The sequence below is a fragment of the Cavia porcellus genome, unplaced genomic scaffold, assembly GCF_034190915.1.
Source record: "Cavia porcellus strain 051 isolate PalLab524CR breed Dunkin Hartley unplaced genomic scaffold, mCavPor4.1 scaffold_32, whole genome shotgun sequence".
Taxonomy (NCBI): Eukaryota; Metazoa; Chordata; class Mammalia; order Rodentia; family Caviidae; genus Cavia; species Cavia porcellus.
This window is the reverse complement of record NW_026947515.1, coordinates 38,497,924-38,516,285: the sequence shown is the minus strand read 5'-3', so window position 1 is coordinate 38,516,285 and position 18,362 is coordinate 38,497,924. Positions and strand designations below refer to the sequence as shown.

Genomic DNA, 18,362 nt, shown 5'->3' with positions numbered 1-18,362 from the left:
CCCCAAACCCCTACAGAGATAATTTTGATTACTAAAGTTTAAAATTATTTATTCCTGGCAGAAGTTTCTGAGCAGTCTATAAAGGTGGAAAAATAAGTTTGATAGGCCTAGAAAGTTTATTTATGATTGGCTTTGAAAAGTTTAAAATTCTGTAGATGTTTCTTTGGGAGAAGTGAAAGACTTTCAGTAGAAAGGCCTGTATTGTATACAGGGGGTCCCAGAAGAATTCTTTAACCTCAGTAGTCCACCTATACATTTATTAACAAGAAGACAGTGTAAAATAGAGTTTACCATTGTGCGAGAAATAGTTTCCTTGTAAATAGGGCGTTCTTGAAGGACTTTTCAACCTGAGTTGTCAATTGTTAAATATCCAAAGATCATGTAGCCTATGATGATAGCCAATGTAAAAGTTACAATTTGAAGACTTACTCCATCTATATGAGACATGGCATGAGGGAAGACTGGGGGAGAATACTTGATTATCTGCCTTCATTAAAACTTCAGAAAATTATACATGTACCATTCAAACACATATTTATATTTATTTAGCTTTTGGTCTCCATGTATCTTTTTTTCCTATTTTTAGCTTTATATCTTTTGATACTGGCTAATTTCTCGAAGCCTTAGTATCTAGTTACATAGTTTCAGATGGCAGTGACTACATCCTCCCAGGATAATTTGAGTCAAACTGAATATTCTTTTTAGACCTTAAAGCACTCTTATTGTATGTGCAGTGGTAGCACATTTTTGTTATTTGTAAAAAATCAGAGTTTTGAAAAGGGTAAGTCTGATAAAATTAGAGGGACAGCTGGATAATTTAGGAAACAAGTATGTGTGAACAGAGTAAGAACTTCTTGCTTAGTTCTTAATCTTGCTTGCAAAAGCAGTTCCAGAAGAGAAGTTTTGGGAATGCTTTCAATAGTAGTGCTGTCACTGAGATACGAATAACTCCCTGAAATGATTAATGTTAAGGAGTCATCTGTACGTTTTCGATTCTGAAGCCTGTTTATTTTGTGGTCAAACTTCAAAGATCCAGTACTGAACTACCAACCCGTAATAGTTTAATGAACACTTAGGATGTGTTTACCATGTGTCAGGATCTGTTAAAAGTGCTTTACAAATATAAAGTCACTACTTATAACAGTCTCATGTTAGTGATTATCTCCATTTTACAGGTGAGGAAGTGGGTGCTGAGTAGTTGGACAGCTTGCCCACAGTCCCCAGCTAGTGAGCAAAGGAGCCTGAGGTCACATCCAGGCAGTGGGAGTTCAGGGCCTGAGGTCTTGTCAGAATGCTGTGCTATTCCTATGACTGATTCTTGGTTACATTTTTATATTCAGTTTATTCTGGAAAAGATGATAGGCATTTTAGTAAAATATTCTGACATAGATTGTAATACTGTTTGAAGGGCCAACAAGCAAGCAATACTATGTGAAAGGAGCTTTTTGATTTGAAAAACTGTCAACATTTAGTTCACATAAGATTCAGTTAGAAAATTAAGAATGTGTGTGGAAAGCCAGGTGAGGTAGCGCCTTTCGTCCTAGCATGGGAGAGCCTGAGGCAGGAGGATTGCTTTGTTCAAGGCTAATCTGGATTATATAGTGGATTCGAGGCCAGTCTGAACTGCATAGCAAGATTTTGTCTCAAAAACCAGAAAGCAAGACAAAACAAAAGCATATGTGTCTGTCTTACAGCCGGAGAACAAGTGGATTCTTCATAGCACACTCAGAGGTGTAAACAACGTTGTTCCCCAGAGATCAGTATTTAGTCAAGTGTCCTTCAAAGCAGTAACCGCCTTGAGGTTGTGATCCGGGTATGCAGGTAGCAAAGAGCAAAAAACACCGCTACCAGGAAAGTTTCAAACTGGCTGCGTGAGTCACATTTATAGATGAAAACAGTCCTGATCCTATTTGGATTCACATTTAAATACCGTAGAGTAAATAATTCAAATGAATGTCAGATGCTGAGGAGGGCGTCTGATAGTCATCAGGGACTTCCATGGGGACCCTAGCCCATGGACCACACACTGTTGTAAGGTGCTGCATGGTAACAGAAAGAGCCGGTGAGTAGAGTGAGGCTGAGTAGTTATTCAGCCTCACAAAGCTTATTTACGATCTCTTGTGTGTGTGTGTGGTATTGGGGATCAAACGCATGACCTCACGCTTGCCTGGCAGGCGCTTATGCCACTGAGCTAAATCCCCAGCCCAGAAAGCTTACTTGTAATCTAAGAGTGACCAATATTTATGAACCTGAGATGAGTGTTAAATGATCCTAGGCTAAACAGACAAGAAATACTAACTTTAGGAGCTCCAAAACTGAGAGGTATTATCACAACAAATCATAAAAAAGAGCACAAACTTGTTTAATAAATTCTAGGACCTTACAATAGAGCAAAATATGAAACGGCAAATGTACATTCAAAAATGGGAAGTTCATTGATGGCTCTGAAATTAAGCAATTTATTTCAGTTGCCTAAAGTAGTATAAAAATCAGTCAATTTAAAATTTTAAATTTGAAATCATTCTTTGAAATGTTTTATATAAGGATCAGAACTTTCTTAAATTGCTTTTTATTCCCTGAGGTTTTCATTTGCCCTTTTCCTGATTGGCAGACGAGTATTTTAGCCTTAGCATACACTCAGGGTTATGCAGCTTTCTTACTCAGCTGTTGATGGGCTTCCCCTGCTTGTGGAGCCGCCCCTCGGTTTGAGCTGCACTGTGGGCCTGTTAGGCTGTCCCGGATCCTCGGAGTTCTTTCCATTGCGGTTTTGGGTTGGAGTCCCTGTGGGCTGCATCCTGCGCACTCAGGTGTGGCTTTTCTCCCTTCTGTTGTAACTCTCAGGGAAGTGTAAGAAGGTAACCCTTAGTTTTTGTAGGAGAAAAATTTTCTCTCATTTCCTGAATTATGTTTCCTCTCAGTTCAGTAGGTCCAAGGGTTTTTTCCTTTGTGCTGCTTGTCTGGTGGTTCTTGGTTGCCGTGGAGCCTGGTGGCTACGTGGTGGAAGCCCCTGGTGTTCAGTAGTTTCTCCAGGGTGCTCACTGCAGGTCCCATCAGCTCTGTTCTTTGTAGTGCCTGCACAGCTGACCGTGGATGTGCTTGCCGTGCATCAAACTATATTCTGTACCACCGGAAATAATAGATTTTATAATCTTGGTTTTAATACATGGTGGTAAATTGTGAAGTAGAAATAAACTAACCATAGGTCTTTTTGCTTATTTCTTCCTTAAGGCAGGGATTCAGATGTTCAAGGAAAAAGAGAGTAGTGAAGGAAAGATTATAAGTCAATTCAAGTGATTTTTATTGAACTTTTACATTGTGCATTTCTGGCGATGTGTAAATTATGGGAGGCTTTATGAATAAGGCACAGAACCTGCCCGCAAAGAGCCAGCTAGGGAGCCCACACCTTTCTTCTGAAGCTGGTGTTGTTGAAAGCAGAGTTAGTAGCAGTTGTGTTACCTCTGGTTCTTATAACGTTCCGCAGAAACCAGAATCCATTGGGTTGAGTGTCAGGACCGATGTTTGGGCTGCAGGGGTAGCTGCCAGTGTTGAAATGGCAGCATATCCAGGTTAGGGAGCCGTGCCCCTGACCTCGGGATGGCCTTCTGTAGAGCTGGGTTTACAGATTTAAAGGTAATCACAGTTGTAGGGCGTTTTGAGAGAAGGACCTCTGTAGCACATTCAGAGGGCACAGGGATTATTGCCTCATCTCTTGAGGCAGCCTCATGTGTCTTGTAATTCTGTCCTTACCTGGCTTGTTAAAATGTGTCCTTTACCTCAAGGAGACTTAGGCTATAACTCTGAGGAGTCATTGATACCACATGATGATGACTTTAAGCTTGTACTTTGGAATAGGAATACCTTTTTGTGCTACATAAGCCTTGTCCTCATACAAACCTTACTACAAAATAATCTAGTTATAGATAAGATTCTGTCTGTCTGAGAAAGTGAAGTGGAATTTGGGAGCTGTGATGAAGGGACAGAATTATAAAATTAAATCAGTGTACATACTTGAAGAAACATTGTAAGTTATTTAATATAGTCCAAATCCATTTAAGATGAAAAAAAGGCTCTACGAGTTTAAGCTGTTTGCTTAAGTAATTTAGCGACAGAATTGGAACCCTATAGGCCAGCCTCAACAAGACTTCCAGCCTGTAGGATTAACATTGCTATAAAGGTATCCACAGGAACAGACTAATACAGACAGATATGTGTGTGTGTGTGTGTGTGTGTGTGTGTGTGTGTGTGTAGGGGTAATCAGATTAGAGGGGAGTGTATTTGGTTAATAAATATTTATCCAGTACGGAACAATATTTGACACATGGTAAGTGTTGGGTAAATGTTTGCAAGCACTAGGTGCTTTTTCTCTGAGCAAGGTTTTATGGTGAAGGAATATAAGATGTGTCAGGGATCCATCTCAAACAACTTTCAGGCTGATTAGTAATTTAAGATAATTGGAAGGTCGACTAAGAGATGTCAAAGTAATACTTGATTAGGCCTCAAAGGAATTAAACCTAATGTATAAAGTTACATTTTTGTTTTCTTACATTAAAACCTTTGCGCATACCTCTTTGGTATACTCACCTAGAAATTGGGGTTCTATATTTGTTCTTACCTGTGATGGTTCTTGCTAAGTCTTTATGAGTGAACTATGTTAGATGAATTCTCAAGTTCTGTACAACTCCAGGGTTTCATTAATTTAAAGTCTTGTTCTTGCTGTCCACTGTGGATTATGTTGAATCAATTATGATTTAATTCAGCACATATCTCCTTTTGTGCAGGCATTGTGGTGGAATAGAAATAAATACACTAATGCTGCACAGCCTAACAGCGGACACAAAGGGGTAAGGTGATGCACTGCTGTGTGGCGGAGATGCTATTGTAGGGACAGCCTCACTCACAGCTGAGAGTACAGGTGCTTTAATGCTGTCTAAGGATGAGAAGGGCTTTCTGGAAAAAGTGACAGTTGAGTTTTAAAGAAAAAATGAGAGCTTCCCGAATGTTCGGAATGGAAAACCGTTTCAGGTAGAGAAAGCATCCGGATCTGAAACAGCGTGGGGTACTGACCATTTGAGCAGCAGCGCTGGCATGTGAAGCGGGATGCTTAGCCAGGGGCCGCAGGAACTGTAGACACAAAGGTAGGGCGGGTTGGATGGTTTGGTGTGCCGTGACCTGACAGGCAGGTGGGAGTTTTAGTTAGTCCAAATGCAAGGTTAATTAAATAGGTTTTTCCTCTCCCTCTCTGAATGCAAAAAATTGAAAACAAAAGATCTTTGAGTGGTGACGTATGCTTGAAATTTCAGCTACTCAGGAGTTGAGCAAGTTTATGGCCAGTCTTCAGTTGGGAAAAGTTTTGGACTTACAAGGTACAAGGTAGTTAATGAACGGACTTTTAGAAATGTGATGGCAGTAAGTTACTGGGCACATCTGACCTGGCAGCATCACCTGGAGTGGATGCGCAAGCAGGGGCTTGCCCGGCAGCACCGCTGACAGGGTGCTTGCTTCGGTCACTGATTTCCAGACCAGCAGTTCGGAGCTTGGTGCTGGATGGTCCTGTGGGGCCTTGTCACCCAAACCCAGGGCAACAACCTTAGTGGCTTTGTTCCGAAGGACTGTGTTGTTTCATCTCCCGTCATGATCTCACTTCAGTGACGGGGAAGTGCCACGTGTGCCTGAGTTAGCTGCTCCTGGGATCTTTCCTGTTTAACTCCCTCCAGAATGTGGCAGTTTTCATGCTGTCTCAGATTTTAAACTTATTTAGATTTCTGTGTTCTCTATTTAATTTATAATAGTTTGTCTTTAATATTTTATAGGCTTTCTTGATCATGGATGGTGAAGATATACCAAATTTTTCAAGTTTAAAGGAAGAAAATGCTTATTGGAAGGAACTTTCCTTGAAGTATAAGCAAAGGTAATGTGGAACAGTGTGTTAAAAGTAGGGAAAGGCATTTGGAGTACACCGTCTGGTTTGTGCTCCCCCACCCCAGAGGGGGGCTGAACCCAGGGCCTTTGCTCAAAGTTACATCTTCAGCCCTTTTGCACTATTTTTATTTTGAGACAGAACATCACTAAATTGCTAAGTTACCCATGCTGGGATGGAATTTGTGATCCTCTTGCTTCAGCCTCCCAGAGTATTACAGGCATGCCCGGTTTGTGATTTTTTTTTTAAAGACAAAGCCAAATTTAGAGTTTCAGACTTCAAATTGTGATTTTTAGAAATAATTATAACATTGCTTGTATTTAAGTAGCATAAACATACCATAAATTTTTATTGTTCAAAAGTAATAGGAAAATTCTGGGCATGGTGAGACACACCTATAATCCCAGCATGTGGGAGGCTGAGGCAGGAGGATCACCACAGGTTTGACACCATCTGGGCTGCATAGTGACTTCAAGGCCAGCGTGGATGACATAGTGAGATGCTGTCTTAAAAACAATGTAATGGGAAAACTTAGTTCCTGTGTGAGTTCTTTCGATAGCCGGCCCCTTTGCATATTTATTACTGGATTGGACCATCTTTGGTCTGCTGTGTATGTTCTCTTTCTGCCTCATTTGCCCATTTGGAGAATGCTATACTGGACTTTAATTTTCTTTGGGTAAGCATTATTAATATCTAGAGCTGGCCAGGCTTTGATGGAGGAGGATGTGTGCAAGGGCTGTGGAACATTTTATAAAAATTTCAGGGAGACTGAGAGAACATGGCGGACAGACAACAGCAACTACTGAACGCTCTCTAAAGACTCGGCTCAGAGGCCAGGAATGATGCGGACTAAGGAGATACGAACCAGTAGAGATATGCTCTGCTGACTCAGGAACGAACTGGGCTGAGAGAATCCAACTTGGAATACAGTCCTGGCGCTAAAATAGGAACAGAAAAATCTCGGTGTGGAGGCTCGACTCCGCGCCATCGGAAACCGCGGTCTGGATTTCCCGCCGCCCGGCGGCCGGCGCCTCCACAGCGGCTCGGCAAGGAGAGACGCGACTGCCGAGCTCTGGGAAGGGGAGTCTCCGAACGGAGTCGGAAACGCGACGGACAGGGAGGAAGGCTGACTGGTGGCGAGGTGAGCGAGGAACTAACTCCCTACCGCAGTTTGACTCCAGCGGAGGATTTTCTGGGCGCGGGCAGTCCTGTAAGAGCAGGGCGCGGTGGCAACTGCAGCCGCACACTTCCCTCTCGGATGGGACTGGTGAAAAGTGCCTGGCCGGAGGGACGCTGCTGGCGGACTCCCGAGGCTGGCCTAACCCAGATCCCAGGGCCTGAGGGTGGCCTGGAGGAGCGACCGACTCCCGCGTAGGCTGCCTCCTCCGCAACTCCCTGGGGCGCAGCGGTGGGCGGGAACAACTAGCCAGCGCAATTTGATCAGGCTGTGGCTGACAGGCAGGGAAGCCGGGCCTCCTGTGTAAGATTACATTTTATAAGGAACAGAAAATATGGGGAAGGGAAGCAACAAAAAAGGCTCCTCGACCCCCAATCCTGAGAATCAGGCAATTGTGGACACTGAACCAATATACATTAAGCGCCATTTAGAGAGCCTCATAGACCAATTCAGGAATGAAGTTATCAATGACCTGAAGCTAGAAGTATGCAGAATAGTTAGAGAAATGCTAAGTACCACCCAGGAAAAAGCAGATGGTGGAATGGAAGAACAGAAAAAGAGGGGAGAATTGCTTGATGGAGAAAACAGAGAAAGCATTGAGTATGTGAAGCAGGTGCAAAGGGACTATCAAGAAATCAAGAAGTCTACCCAAGACTGGCATAACAGCTTGAAAGAAACTAAGGACAGACTATCTGAATTGGAGGGCAGACTTGAAACATGGGAGAATGAAATGAAAAACTTCTTAAAAATAACAAAGAAACACACAGCAATAATACAAAGACAAGAAGATGATAAGAGGAGCCATAACTTAAGGATTAAGAACATAAAAGAAGAAGTAGGGACACAAACAAGTGAACTACAAAAGCTACTCACAGAAATAATCCAGGAGAATTTTCCTAATTTAGCAAAAGGTAAAGATACTCAAATGTATGAGGCATACAGGACCCCAGCTACCTACAACCCTAACAGAGAAACACCCAGGCATATAATAATAAAAATTCCAGAAATTCAATACAAGAACAGAATATTAAAAGCTGTAAGAGACAAGAAACAGATCACTTACAAGGGAAGACCCATCAGAATTACAGCAGATTTCTCTTCACAAACCATCAAATCACGAAGAGCATGGGGAGAAATAATTCAAGCTTTGAAAGATAATAATCTACAGCCAAGATTGAGATATCCTGCACAACTGTCCCTGGAAATTGATGGAAAAACGAGGTGCTTCCAAGATAAAGAGGAACTGGGGGAATTTGCAACCACCAATTCAACCCTACAGAAAGTATTGCAGGATATTCTAAAAAAAGAAAAATACAAAGAACCCAGAAATAGGGGCGGGGAGGCCACAACGAATGGAGCAGAGAACAAAATGAAGAAGACAAACTGACAGCTACTGACAGAAAAAGAGCTCAACAGAAATGAGACAGAGAAGATTGGATGATAGGAACAGCTTTTTTTGGAGAAAATGACATCTTAATAGGTAATGCTGATTTAGTACCATCTTGTATTGAAGTCTCATCTAGCTTTTGTTCTTCTGTCTCCAATGGTCTAAACAGGTTGTATCTTATTGGATTTTGCTATGTACGATAGTATAAGAAAAAACCTTTTAAAGGCAAGGAGATTATACAGAGACCATTGTTCATTTTCTGTTAGTCGATTCTAAATACTCTATAATGCTGTCATTCTCTTAAATGGATTTACATTGTTTTGATATACTTAATGCTACAGTATATGAAGTTGTACTCAAGGACTTCAGGGAGGGAGTCAATATGGTAACTATTTTTGGGTCAGGATTAGCTGGTGGTGAAACACTATTCTGCTTAAATGGTTATGTTTTGATCTGCCCTGTTTCGCTGTTATGCCCTCTTTTTTCTCAATCTCCACTCCATTATTTACTTTTTTATTTTTATCCATTTAATTAAAGGGAAAAATATAGCAGGATATAATATAGTAACCCACTTTGACTTTCTATTATCTCGATTTGAAGCCCTGTATTACTCTCACCATCTTGTTTTTGACTGAGGTTCCTATATTCTGTTTTGCTGGATAGTATCAGGTTCGAAAGTTTAGGCATCAGCTGAGAAGATAATGAGATTCATTATAACGCCCATTCTCGTTGACTTTTATCTACTTTTGAATACCTACAATATCTCCAATGTTTTGGTTTTGTCGGTTTTATTCTTTACGGTTTTGTTCAATTGTATTACAACTAATGATATAGGCAATTCTATTAGAAATAGTGGGAGGCATTATGGTAACCATTGTTGATCACCTTGTATTATGTTTTTATATTATCTATTATGTCCACCCTTTTGACTTGACCGATTCTGTTCTGTTATGTCACATTTGGTTTTACTCTCTTCCAAAAAAAGCAACAAGAACCGTGGGAGCAATGAAACCCAAAATGTGTAATAGTCACTGTACAAAAGAGAGGAAAAGAAAGTGCTCTAAACTATATAACTGCATGTATATTTAAATGTATAAGATAGAAAATGATAGCTGTTTGCAGTATCATTGTTGGAATGTCCACTCTACAAGCTTTAATTTTGTGACTTAAACAATTATTTCTAAGATGGCAATATGTAATCCATTAACTAGTGATTTCCTACTGCGCATTTTTTTATTCTGTAAATCTGTATAACTTGTACCCCTTCACTGTTTTTTTTTTCTTTCTTTTCTTTTCTCCTTAAATAAAAAAAAAAAAAAAATTCAGGTATTTTCCTTAGCTAGGAGACATAGGTATAATTTTTCAGTACCAAACTTGTCTTAAATTTGTTTTTTAGGAATGGGATACTTTAAAAAAAAAATGGAATTCTTTTTTTCTAAAATACTTACACATTTTTCTGCTTTGGTTAACAGAATTAACTGAGCCTTAGCAAACCTTATTGATCTGTCATCGTTACCACTGAAGCCAGTTACTTTGTTGTGCAGATATATCTAGATGACACGTATTTATGGCAGGGATGTTTTTTGTGTCCCAGATGCCTTTATGTGGTATGTGAACCTAAGGACCCTCCTCTAAGTGTTCATGAATATGTAAGACTAAGTACAGAGATTACAGCGGAAGCTGATTGTTTGAAAACAGTTTATCTAACTAGTAAGCTAATTTGTGGTGTAGTGATAATGTGTCAGAGCATAACTAACAAAAAGTCTAGGGGAGTGTGTAATAATTTTGAATTAGTGGTGAGAATAAGTGATAGAGATCTACAAAACCTTCGTTGTGATCTACAGAATCACAGTATCTGTGACTTGTGGAAATAAAGATGCATTTTTCCTTCTGCCTTTAAGTTCTGTGGAGGAAGAAGCGAACGGTCTTGAATCATGTAGACTTTCATAACTATCACTGATTTGTGAATTTTTTGGGGGGCTTATGGCTCATTTTCATTGAACCCTAAATAGAGTAAAAAGTGCAAAACTCTTTATTGTTTCGCGTATTTTATGGAAGCATTAGTTTTCAGACACAAATTATTAAATCGATATATAATTACCCTCAAGATGATCTTGTGGTTCCTACTACTACTCATCTGTCCCACTTCGTTTCTGATTAGCTTCCAGGAAGCTCGGGATGAGCTGGTTGAATTCCAGGAAGGAAGCAGAGAATTAGAAGCAGAGTTGGAGGCGCAGTTAGAACAGGCAGAGCAAAGAAACAGAGACCTACAAGCCGATAACCAAAGACTGAAATACGAAGTGGAAGCATTAAAGGTAATTGTAGCTGGAGCCCTGTGTCTGCTCTGCTGGGTGGTACTACGATGAGAAATCACACTTTCGGCATGGGGTATAAACACAGCAAGCAACAAAAAGTATGTTAAAAAGCTTAAAGAGACTTTGAGTAAAATGTTGTCTTTCACTGAGCCCAGGGAAAGGTGGTTCAGAGTGCAGGGCTTCACGATGGACTCTTTGACTGTCAGTTGTCTAGCCGTACTATCCCTGGGCGTCTTCTGTCTTAGTTTTTGGAATTTCCCTTTTCGAGACATGGTCTCCTTCCATAGTGCAGCCTGGTGTAGAACTCAGCATGTGGCCCAGGCTGGCCTCCGCCTCACAGTGATCCTTTTGCCTCCGCCTCCCGTGTGCAGCGATTATAGGTATGTGCTAGTGTGCCTGGCCGTTCTTGTAATTTTTCAAAGCTACCTGATGACTTTTTGGTAGGTTGTTTGCCTCACTGTGTAGTACTTTAAAATTGTATTTATATGAAATGTGCATTTATTTTGTTGTTCATAGCCTCTTCATTTTTGGAGTTTATTTTCAGAAATGAAAGGATTAAACCCTGTCTGCTCCTCACCACTCTGTTTAGCCTGCATGGCAAGGTCTCTGTTAGGGAGTGGGTGGGCTTGGGAAGGATGGGGAGGCCAGGCAGGGGTAGGGGATTGGAACTCTGAGCTGCAGAGTTTGTGTCTGTGTTTGTCATGGGTTGCATTTAGCTTGAGAACCCAGAGGTTTATCGTATTTGAAGATTTTGAGGCAAAGGTTTTCTTTTCTGTCTCTGTCTTTGTCTGTCGCTCGCTCTCGTGTGTGTGTGTGTGTGTGTGGGGGGGGTGTTTGGTTGGTTCTGGGGATTGGACCCCGGGCCTCTATACTAAGTTACAGCCTGACCCTATTTATTTATTTAATATGAATGTATGGATTGCATTCCTTGTGGGGGTCGGTACATGTACATACCACAACATAGTTTAGTGCTTTTCTCTTCCGTTTACCCCCTTTCCCTCTTCATCCCTAGTTCCCTTCTCCATTTGCAGAGAATGTTTGTATTTCATATTATCTTTCATTTTACTCTTTAAATATTTATACTTTGGGTTTCTCATAAAAAATAAACCACGCAATATTTATGCTGTGTGTCTGATTTATTTCACAGGGTCTCACATCCATTTTCCTACATTTCCTACACCATCCTTCTTTATGGCTTAGTAGTACTCCACTGTGAATATACACACATTTCCTTTATCCATTCACCTGTTGCTGGGCAGATAGGCTGTTTCCAAGAGTTAGCTGTTAGGAGTTGTGCTGCTATAGCATGGACTGTATATATCACTGTAGTATAACTTTGTTGGGAACATACCTAGGAGGGGACCAGCTATTATTTTTTGAGAAGGTCTTGGTGGGCTGCTCATTGGCGCAGGCTGGGCCTAAATTATTATCTTCTTACCTCTGGCTTCCAGAGTGTGTGAATTAAAGGATTATTCCACTGTGTCTGGCAGGGTGTCGTTATTTTACTTATTTATTTTTAGAGAGATTATTATAAGAATTATTTGTGAGGGGAAAACTGTTGACTAAATTTTATGTGATTAATATCCTGAGAATACATATGTTATTGAGGTCTTTTAAAATCTTGTAAAAAGGAGTGAGATACCATCCACTCAGATTATGAGTGAATCCGTTGAGTTTTTTTCCGTAAAGCTGTGTTAATGACACATCCTTTCTTCTCTGTGCCTTCAGGAGAAACTAGAACATCAGTATGCACAGAGCTACAAGCAGGTTTCTGTATTAGAAGACGATTTAAGTCAGACTAGGGCCATTAAGGAGCAGCTGCATAAGTACGTGAGAGAGCTGGAGCAGGCCAACGATGACCTGGAGCGAGCCAAACGGTAGGTGATGTGCATCCGCGGGGAGGCTGCAGCTGGCCGTCTGTCCGTCCGTCCGTCCGCCCGCCCGTCCGCGGGGAGGCTGCAGCTGGCCCGCTGTGCGTAGACTCTGTAGCGCTAGGGTCAGTCTCTCCTCTAGAGTTCGGCCCCAGAACGTTTTCTTTTGGTGTTTCCTGTCTCTTGTTACTCATTGGGTTGAAGGGACCAGAAATCCTTATCTTCCCTCAAATTCTTCTCTGAGCTTTGCTTTTCTTTCTTTGGTGCCTGGGATTAAACTCACGCCCTGGCGTTTTCCAAGTAGGCGCTTAGCCTCTGAGCTAAGCCCCTGCCCTCTCACTTTCCTTGCTTTCTTTGGTGACCCTTCTGGTTGAGTGTAAACAAGCCTCCCGCCCGCTGTGTCTTCTGTGGCCTCGGCACTCCCTCGCCCTGCCCGCAGGCCTTTTGCCCTGATCCTGTCCGCCATTCCTTTTCCTTCCGTTTCAATATCGCCCAGTGAACTTGTCCTACGCATCGCGTTTATTACAGCTTTCCTGCACAACCTATAGTGACTTGCTATAACTACTGCCAAGTTTTTATGCCTCTGCAATTAGTTGTCTCTTAACTATTTAAAGTCTAATTCCTGTTACCTTGTAAGGATTGTAATAATTGCCTGGTATTTCTTAATCATTATCAAGTGACTGTTGAGCTTGACACCTTGCAGGGGCTGAGCTAACAAGTCACTGCCCCAGGAGCTGACAGAGGAGCACATGCACAAAGACAAAGGCGATAGTAAAAAGGAGGTTTAGGGGCTGGGGATTTAGCTCAGCGGCATAAGCACCTGCCTTGCAAGCAGGCGGTCGTGAGTTCGATCCCTGGTACCGGGAAAAAACAAAAAGGAAAAATAAAAGACAAAAAGGAGGTTTAGGTTGCTCCAGTGCTTGGGGGAAAGAGCAGCCAGAGCAGCTTCAGGAGCCGGGAGCCCTTGTGAGTGCGAAGTTAGAAGGCAGCTGACTGGGTGACGGGCCAGGTGCGAGGGCAGAGGCAGAGGGTGGCTGTGGCATTGACGGAATTCACGTTGGCTCCCCTAGAGACAGTGCAGCTGAGTGCCACGTGGCTGTGGAACGTCTGGGGCTGCTTAGGCATCACCGGGTATGCTGGGTTGGAGAGTGACTCTTCAGCCACTGGGGCGTCTTTGGACATCTTCACGTGAAGAGTAGCACGAGAAGATAATCCCGAGGGGTTGGAGACGGGGAGGAGCCTTGAAGGTCGCTAAGGGAGCAGTCCAGCCTGATGGCTGAGGAATTAAGGCAGGAGCTTGGCGAAGGCTGGGTCCCAAGAGGATATGGATTTGAGAGACAGTTTGGCAGTTGCAAGGAACTGATAAAATTTGAGATGACATTGAGTTCCATCCCGAGGTTAGGAAATTTTATTTCTGCTGGAGATTGCACAGAGTGGGAGGGCTTGGAGTACACTAGTGCGTGTTAATATTTGTTAAATGGGGTGAAGTCATTCCCTCTGAACTGGGCCAGGATGGCCCGGGTCAGGGGTGGCATTTAGATAAACTGTGAAGCTATTTTATTTGCACATTTTATTTATTTAATTCATGGGTTCCTTTTTAGAGCAACAATAGTATCCCTGGAAGACTTTGAACAAAGGCTAAATCAGGCCATTGAACGAAATGCGTTTTTAGAAAGTGAACTTGATGAAAAGGAGTCTTTGTTGGTTTCTGTACAGAGGTTAAAGGATGAAGCACGAGGTAAGTAACTTGGAGCATGTTTACCTGTCACCATGCTGTCTCCAGCGGAGAGCTCAGGGCCCAGCCTCCTCCCTCCTTGCCTGCCAGCCTGCGCTCTCTCTCCCCCACGCCCACCTCTCTCGCTTATTTTCTTGGGTACTGGAGATTGAGCCCAGGGCGTTGTAAACGCTAGGCAAGTTCTCTACTACTAAAGACCTCCCCAGCCCTTTGTGAAAATTTTTATTCTAAGTCAGAGTCTTCTTAACTTGCCCTGGCTGCTATGAGCTTGGACTCCTGCCTCGGCCTTCCAAGCAGCTGGGATTACAGATGTGCACCACCCCATCCTGCCATAGCCCTTGCTTTCTTTTAAACTACAGTGTATGTAATTTTGAAGTTTTGTTAACTTATTTATACCTATAGAACCAAATGCTAAGAAGTATTATAGCCGTTTTACTTTATTGTACTTCATGTTTAGTTTTTGAGATAGGCTGGTCCTGGGCTCACTGTGTAGCGCAGGCCTGGACCTTATGGCAGTCCTCCTGCCTCAGCCTCCCAAGTCCTGAGATTGCCATCATGTCTGGCATAACTATTTTATAGATGAGAAAACATGGCAGAAAGAATTTGAGTTTTGTGCAAGGTAGCATAGGTCATCAGCTGTGAGTCGAGCCCTGGTCTGTTTTTGAAAGGTTTAACCACCCTCTGCACAAATGTACTGTCTGATTTGTTTGGGATTTTCTCTTAACTGCTTTCACTGAATAGTTTTATAGATGTGTAGATATTGTTACGTACATATCATACATATAGCTAATACCTAAAAACATTGTTCCCTCTCTTTTCCCCTTATGTGTAGTAGAATCCAGAATATCATAAAGAATAAAATAAAAATCACTGCTGATCGTTTTTCTGGAGAGAATCGATTAGTGGTATTTCTTTCCAGTCTTTCTTATGACTGTATGTAGCCAGGTCTATATTTTTTCCTATATGTAATTCCTGTCCCTGTTTATTATGGGGAAATACAGTCCATAAGATAAATCTTTTAAAACAGATTTTAAAAAAAATGTCGTGGACTATTCTACTGTGTAGTTATGTTCTGTGTCATGAGTGCACTGTTGGTGGCTAGCTTTGCTGTGAGTAGTGTTTGCCAGGTGTGGTGCCACCCACATAATGCCAGTGCCCAGGACGCTGAGGCAGACGGATTGCCGTGAGTTTGACGTTAGCCTGGACTATATAGTGTCTCAAAACAAACCAACCAAAAAACACCCAAAACACAGAAACCCCCCAAAAGAAATAACAGTGTTTTGATTATTTGAGTATTTGATCTTTTTGTGGCACCGGGGATTGAACTCGGAGCTCTGTGTGTGCTAGGCAGGCAGTTTTCCAGTGGCTGTATCCCCGGCCTTACTTGAGCATTTTAAATGGTTTTCTTAGAAGAGATTCATAGGAGTGACAAGAGAAACAAAATGCTTTTATTGTCATCGTATAAAAGGCTCACTTTTTACACAGTTGGCGCCCTTCTGTTACCTCTGGCATGAGGCAGCGGGGTTAGTGGTTTCACACTTTTCCCTGTCAGTGTTGTCAGTTTTAAATACTTTACAACACATTTGGAAGTTGAAAATTGCTATCATTGGTTTTTAATCTGTAGTTAATTGAATTTAATTAAAACTTCAGTTTTAGTCTGTAGTTCTTCAGTTACAACTCATGAAGTTTTTTTTCCAGTGTTTTTTGTGTGTGTGTGTGTGCGCCGAGGATTGAACCCACAACCTCACGTTTGCCACGCAGGCACTTACGCCATTTTTCAGTGGTTTTTTTCATGCCTTTTTCCCTCCTTTTTCTCCTACGGGGTGATACATTTATCTAAAGAGCTGCTGGTTATTTATATAATATATACAGTGTTAACTTTGCATCTTATTTATTTATAATTGTGATAAAAATTACATTTACCTTCCCAACCATTTTAAAGGCCCAGTTTAGTAGTGCTGATCACACTGCTGGGTGGCGCGTCTCTGGAACCTTTTGTCTTACAACCCCGAAGCCATGTGAGCCGTGAGGCAGCAGCTCTTGCTTGTCGCTCCTCCCAGTCCCGGAAACCAGTCTTGCTTTCCACAGTCTGCGGGTTTGACTGTTTCAGACCCTCACACAGGTGGGGTCGCAGCAGTGTAATCCTGGTGTGGCTGGCTGTGTCACTCAGGCTCACCCTGGGCTGCTGTGCGGCAGGATGTGCTTTTGGAGGACGAGTGATCTGTGGATGCACCCATTTTGTTTCCCTGTTCATTGGTGTGTTTTAGGTATATACAATGATAACACTGATCCTGGGGATTTGTACTCACACAGTGATGTGTCTTACTTTTTCTTTTTCCCCATTCTCCTCCCCTCCCTTCGGCCCCTCTTCTCTTTATTTACAAAGGCTTTGCTTCCATTTTTTCTCTTGCTCTCTTTTTTATTGTTCCTTCCTTTCTCCCCTCACCTTGTTCTCATTTTTAAATTCATCCATGGATGGATATGTGGCTTGCCTGTATCTCTTGGTTGTTACAAGTAACGTTGCTATGAGCATAGTTGTACAAATATCTCTGTGGCCCTGTTTTGAGTCCTTTGGGATCCCAGAAGTGGGGTAGTTTCACGTCCTTTCTCAATATAAACAATGTTCTATAGGTCAGTTATACAACTGAAAAAGAAAACCTAAATTTTAGATTAAAAATCCAGTGTTTGAGAGAGGAAAAAAAAAAAGCCCCTCCAATTGGTTTTTGTTTTTTTTTGAGACAAGGTCTTACTATGTAGCTCAGGAATTGTTAACACTTAAACTCATTGTGTAGCCCAGGCTGGCCTCAAACTGATGGTGATCTTCCTGACTCAGCTTCCTGAGTGGCTGGATTACAAGTGTGTGCCATCGCGTCCGGCTACTGTTTTGAATATTTTCCTGAAACAATTTTTCATAGTGAGAATTTAAAAATTTAACTAATTAAAATTATTATTATTATTATTATTTCTCTTTTTATCCGTACCGGGGATCTAACTCATGACCGCCTGCTTGCAAGGCAGGTGCTTATGCCGCTGAGCTAAATACCCAGCCGCAGCTAATTAAAATTATAATAATATATTTCATTGATCTTGCAGTAATTCTGCAGTTACAACATTTCAGAATGAAAGCAAATGAATTGACAAAGAATATTTTGTTTTTGTATCAGAGTCACTGATCTCTTAGATTTGCCCTATTTTTGCGTTTGGAATAGGAACTGTCCTCAGGTTATAGCATTTTAAAATCGTAATAGATTATTTAGGGTTGTCATTTTTATTACCTTTGAAATTAAAGACACGAACTAGGAAGTTCGTTTCTGAGGATTATTACTGTCTCTGTAACGTTGCGGATGTGACTTGCGTGGTGCATCTGCTTCCTCCAGTTGAGTACTCCGCTCTGTGTGCCACATTTGCAGATCTAAGGCAAGAACTAGCGGTTCGGGAAAGACAACAGGAAGTGACCCGCAAGTCGGCTCCCAGCTCCCCGACCCTGGACTGTGAGAAGATGGACTCTGCTGTCCAGGCCTCGCTCTCCTTGCCGGCTACTCCTGTTGGCAAAGGAACGGAAAACAGTTTTCCTTCTCCAAAAGGTTTGTCACGGGTTGTTGGTGAAGGAGGAGCTCTTAAGACTTGAACGGTGGCTGGGAGTTTAAACCTTGGTTTATTGCTGTGTGAAGCAGGAGGAGGGACTGTTTCTAGGCCACTTAGCAGGAACAAGGTGAGGGCTGCCTTTAAGGTAAGATCACCTCGGTACATGGTTTTCGAAAGTTAAAGGCTTTTCCGTGTGCATGATAGTTAACGTTATAAGGACTTACAAATAAGTAAGTCTGATGCTGGCCAAAAAGGGGGGAGTGGAGAGGAAAGGAAAAAACAGAATTGAGATGTGCTACGTACACGTATCAGTTCTCCACAATGAATGCAACCATTGTATACCACAAATAGTGTACTAATAAAAATTTTAAGAAA

General features: G+C 41.9%; 1 protein-coding gene across 5 annotated transcripts in view; it reads left to right on the top strand.

Annotated features, from left to right (window-relative positions):
• Positions 1–18,362, top strand: part of Ndel1 (nudE neurodevelopment protein 1 like 1) — a 52,379-nt gene that overhangs the window by 20,154 nt on the left and 13,863 nt on the right. For all 5 annotated transcript variants that reach the window (XR_010045119.1, XM_013148723.3, XM_003466226.5 and 2 more), the window contains exons 2-6: positions 5,811–5,908; positions 10,643–10,796; positions 12,525–12,673; positions 14,269–14,405; positions 17,813–17,986. Coding sequence is in view for 4 of the 5 variants with exons in the window: in XM_013148723.3 (XP_013004177.1) it covers positions 5,823–5,908; positions 10,643–10,796; positions 12,525–12,673; positions 14,269–14,405; positions 17,813–17,986 (700 nt within the window). In the remaining variant the exon portion in view is untranslated. The remainder of the gene's footprint in view (positions 1–5,810; positions 5,909–10,642; positions 10,797–12,524; positions 12,674–14,268; positions 14,406–17,812; positions 17,987–18,362) is intronic.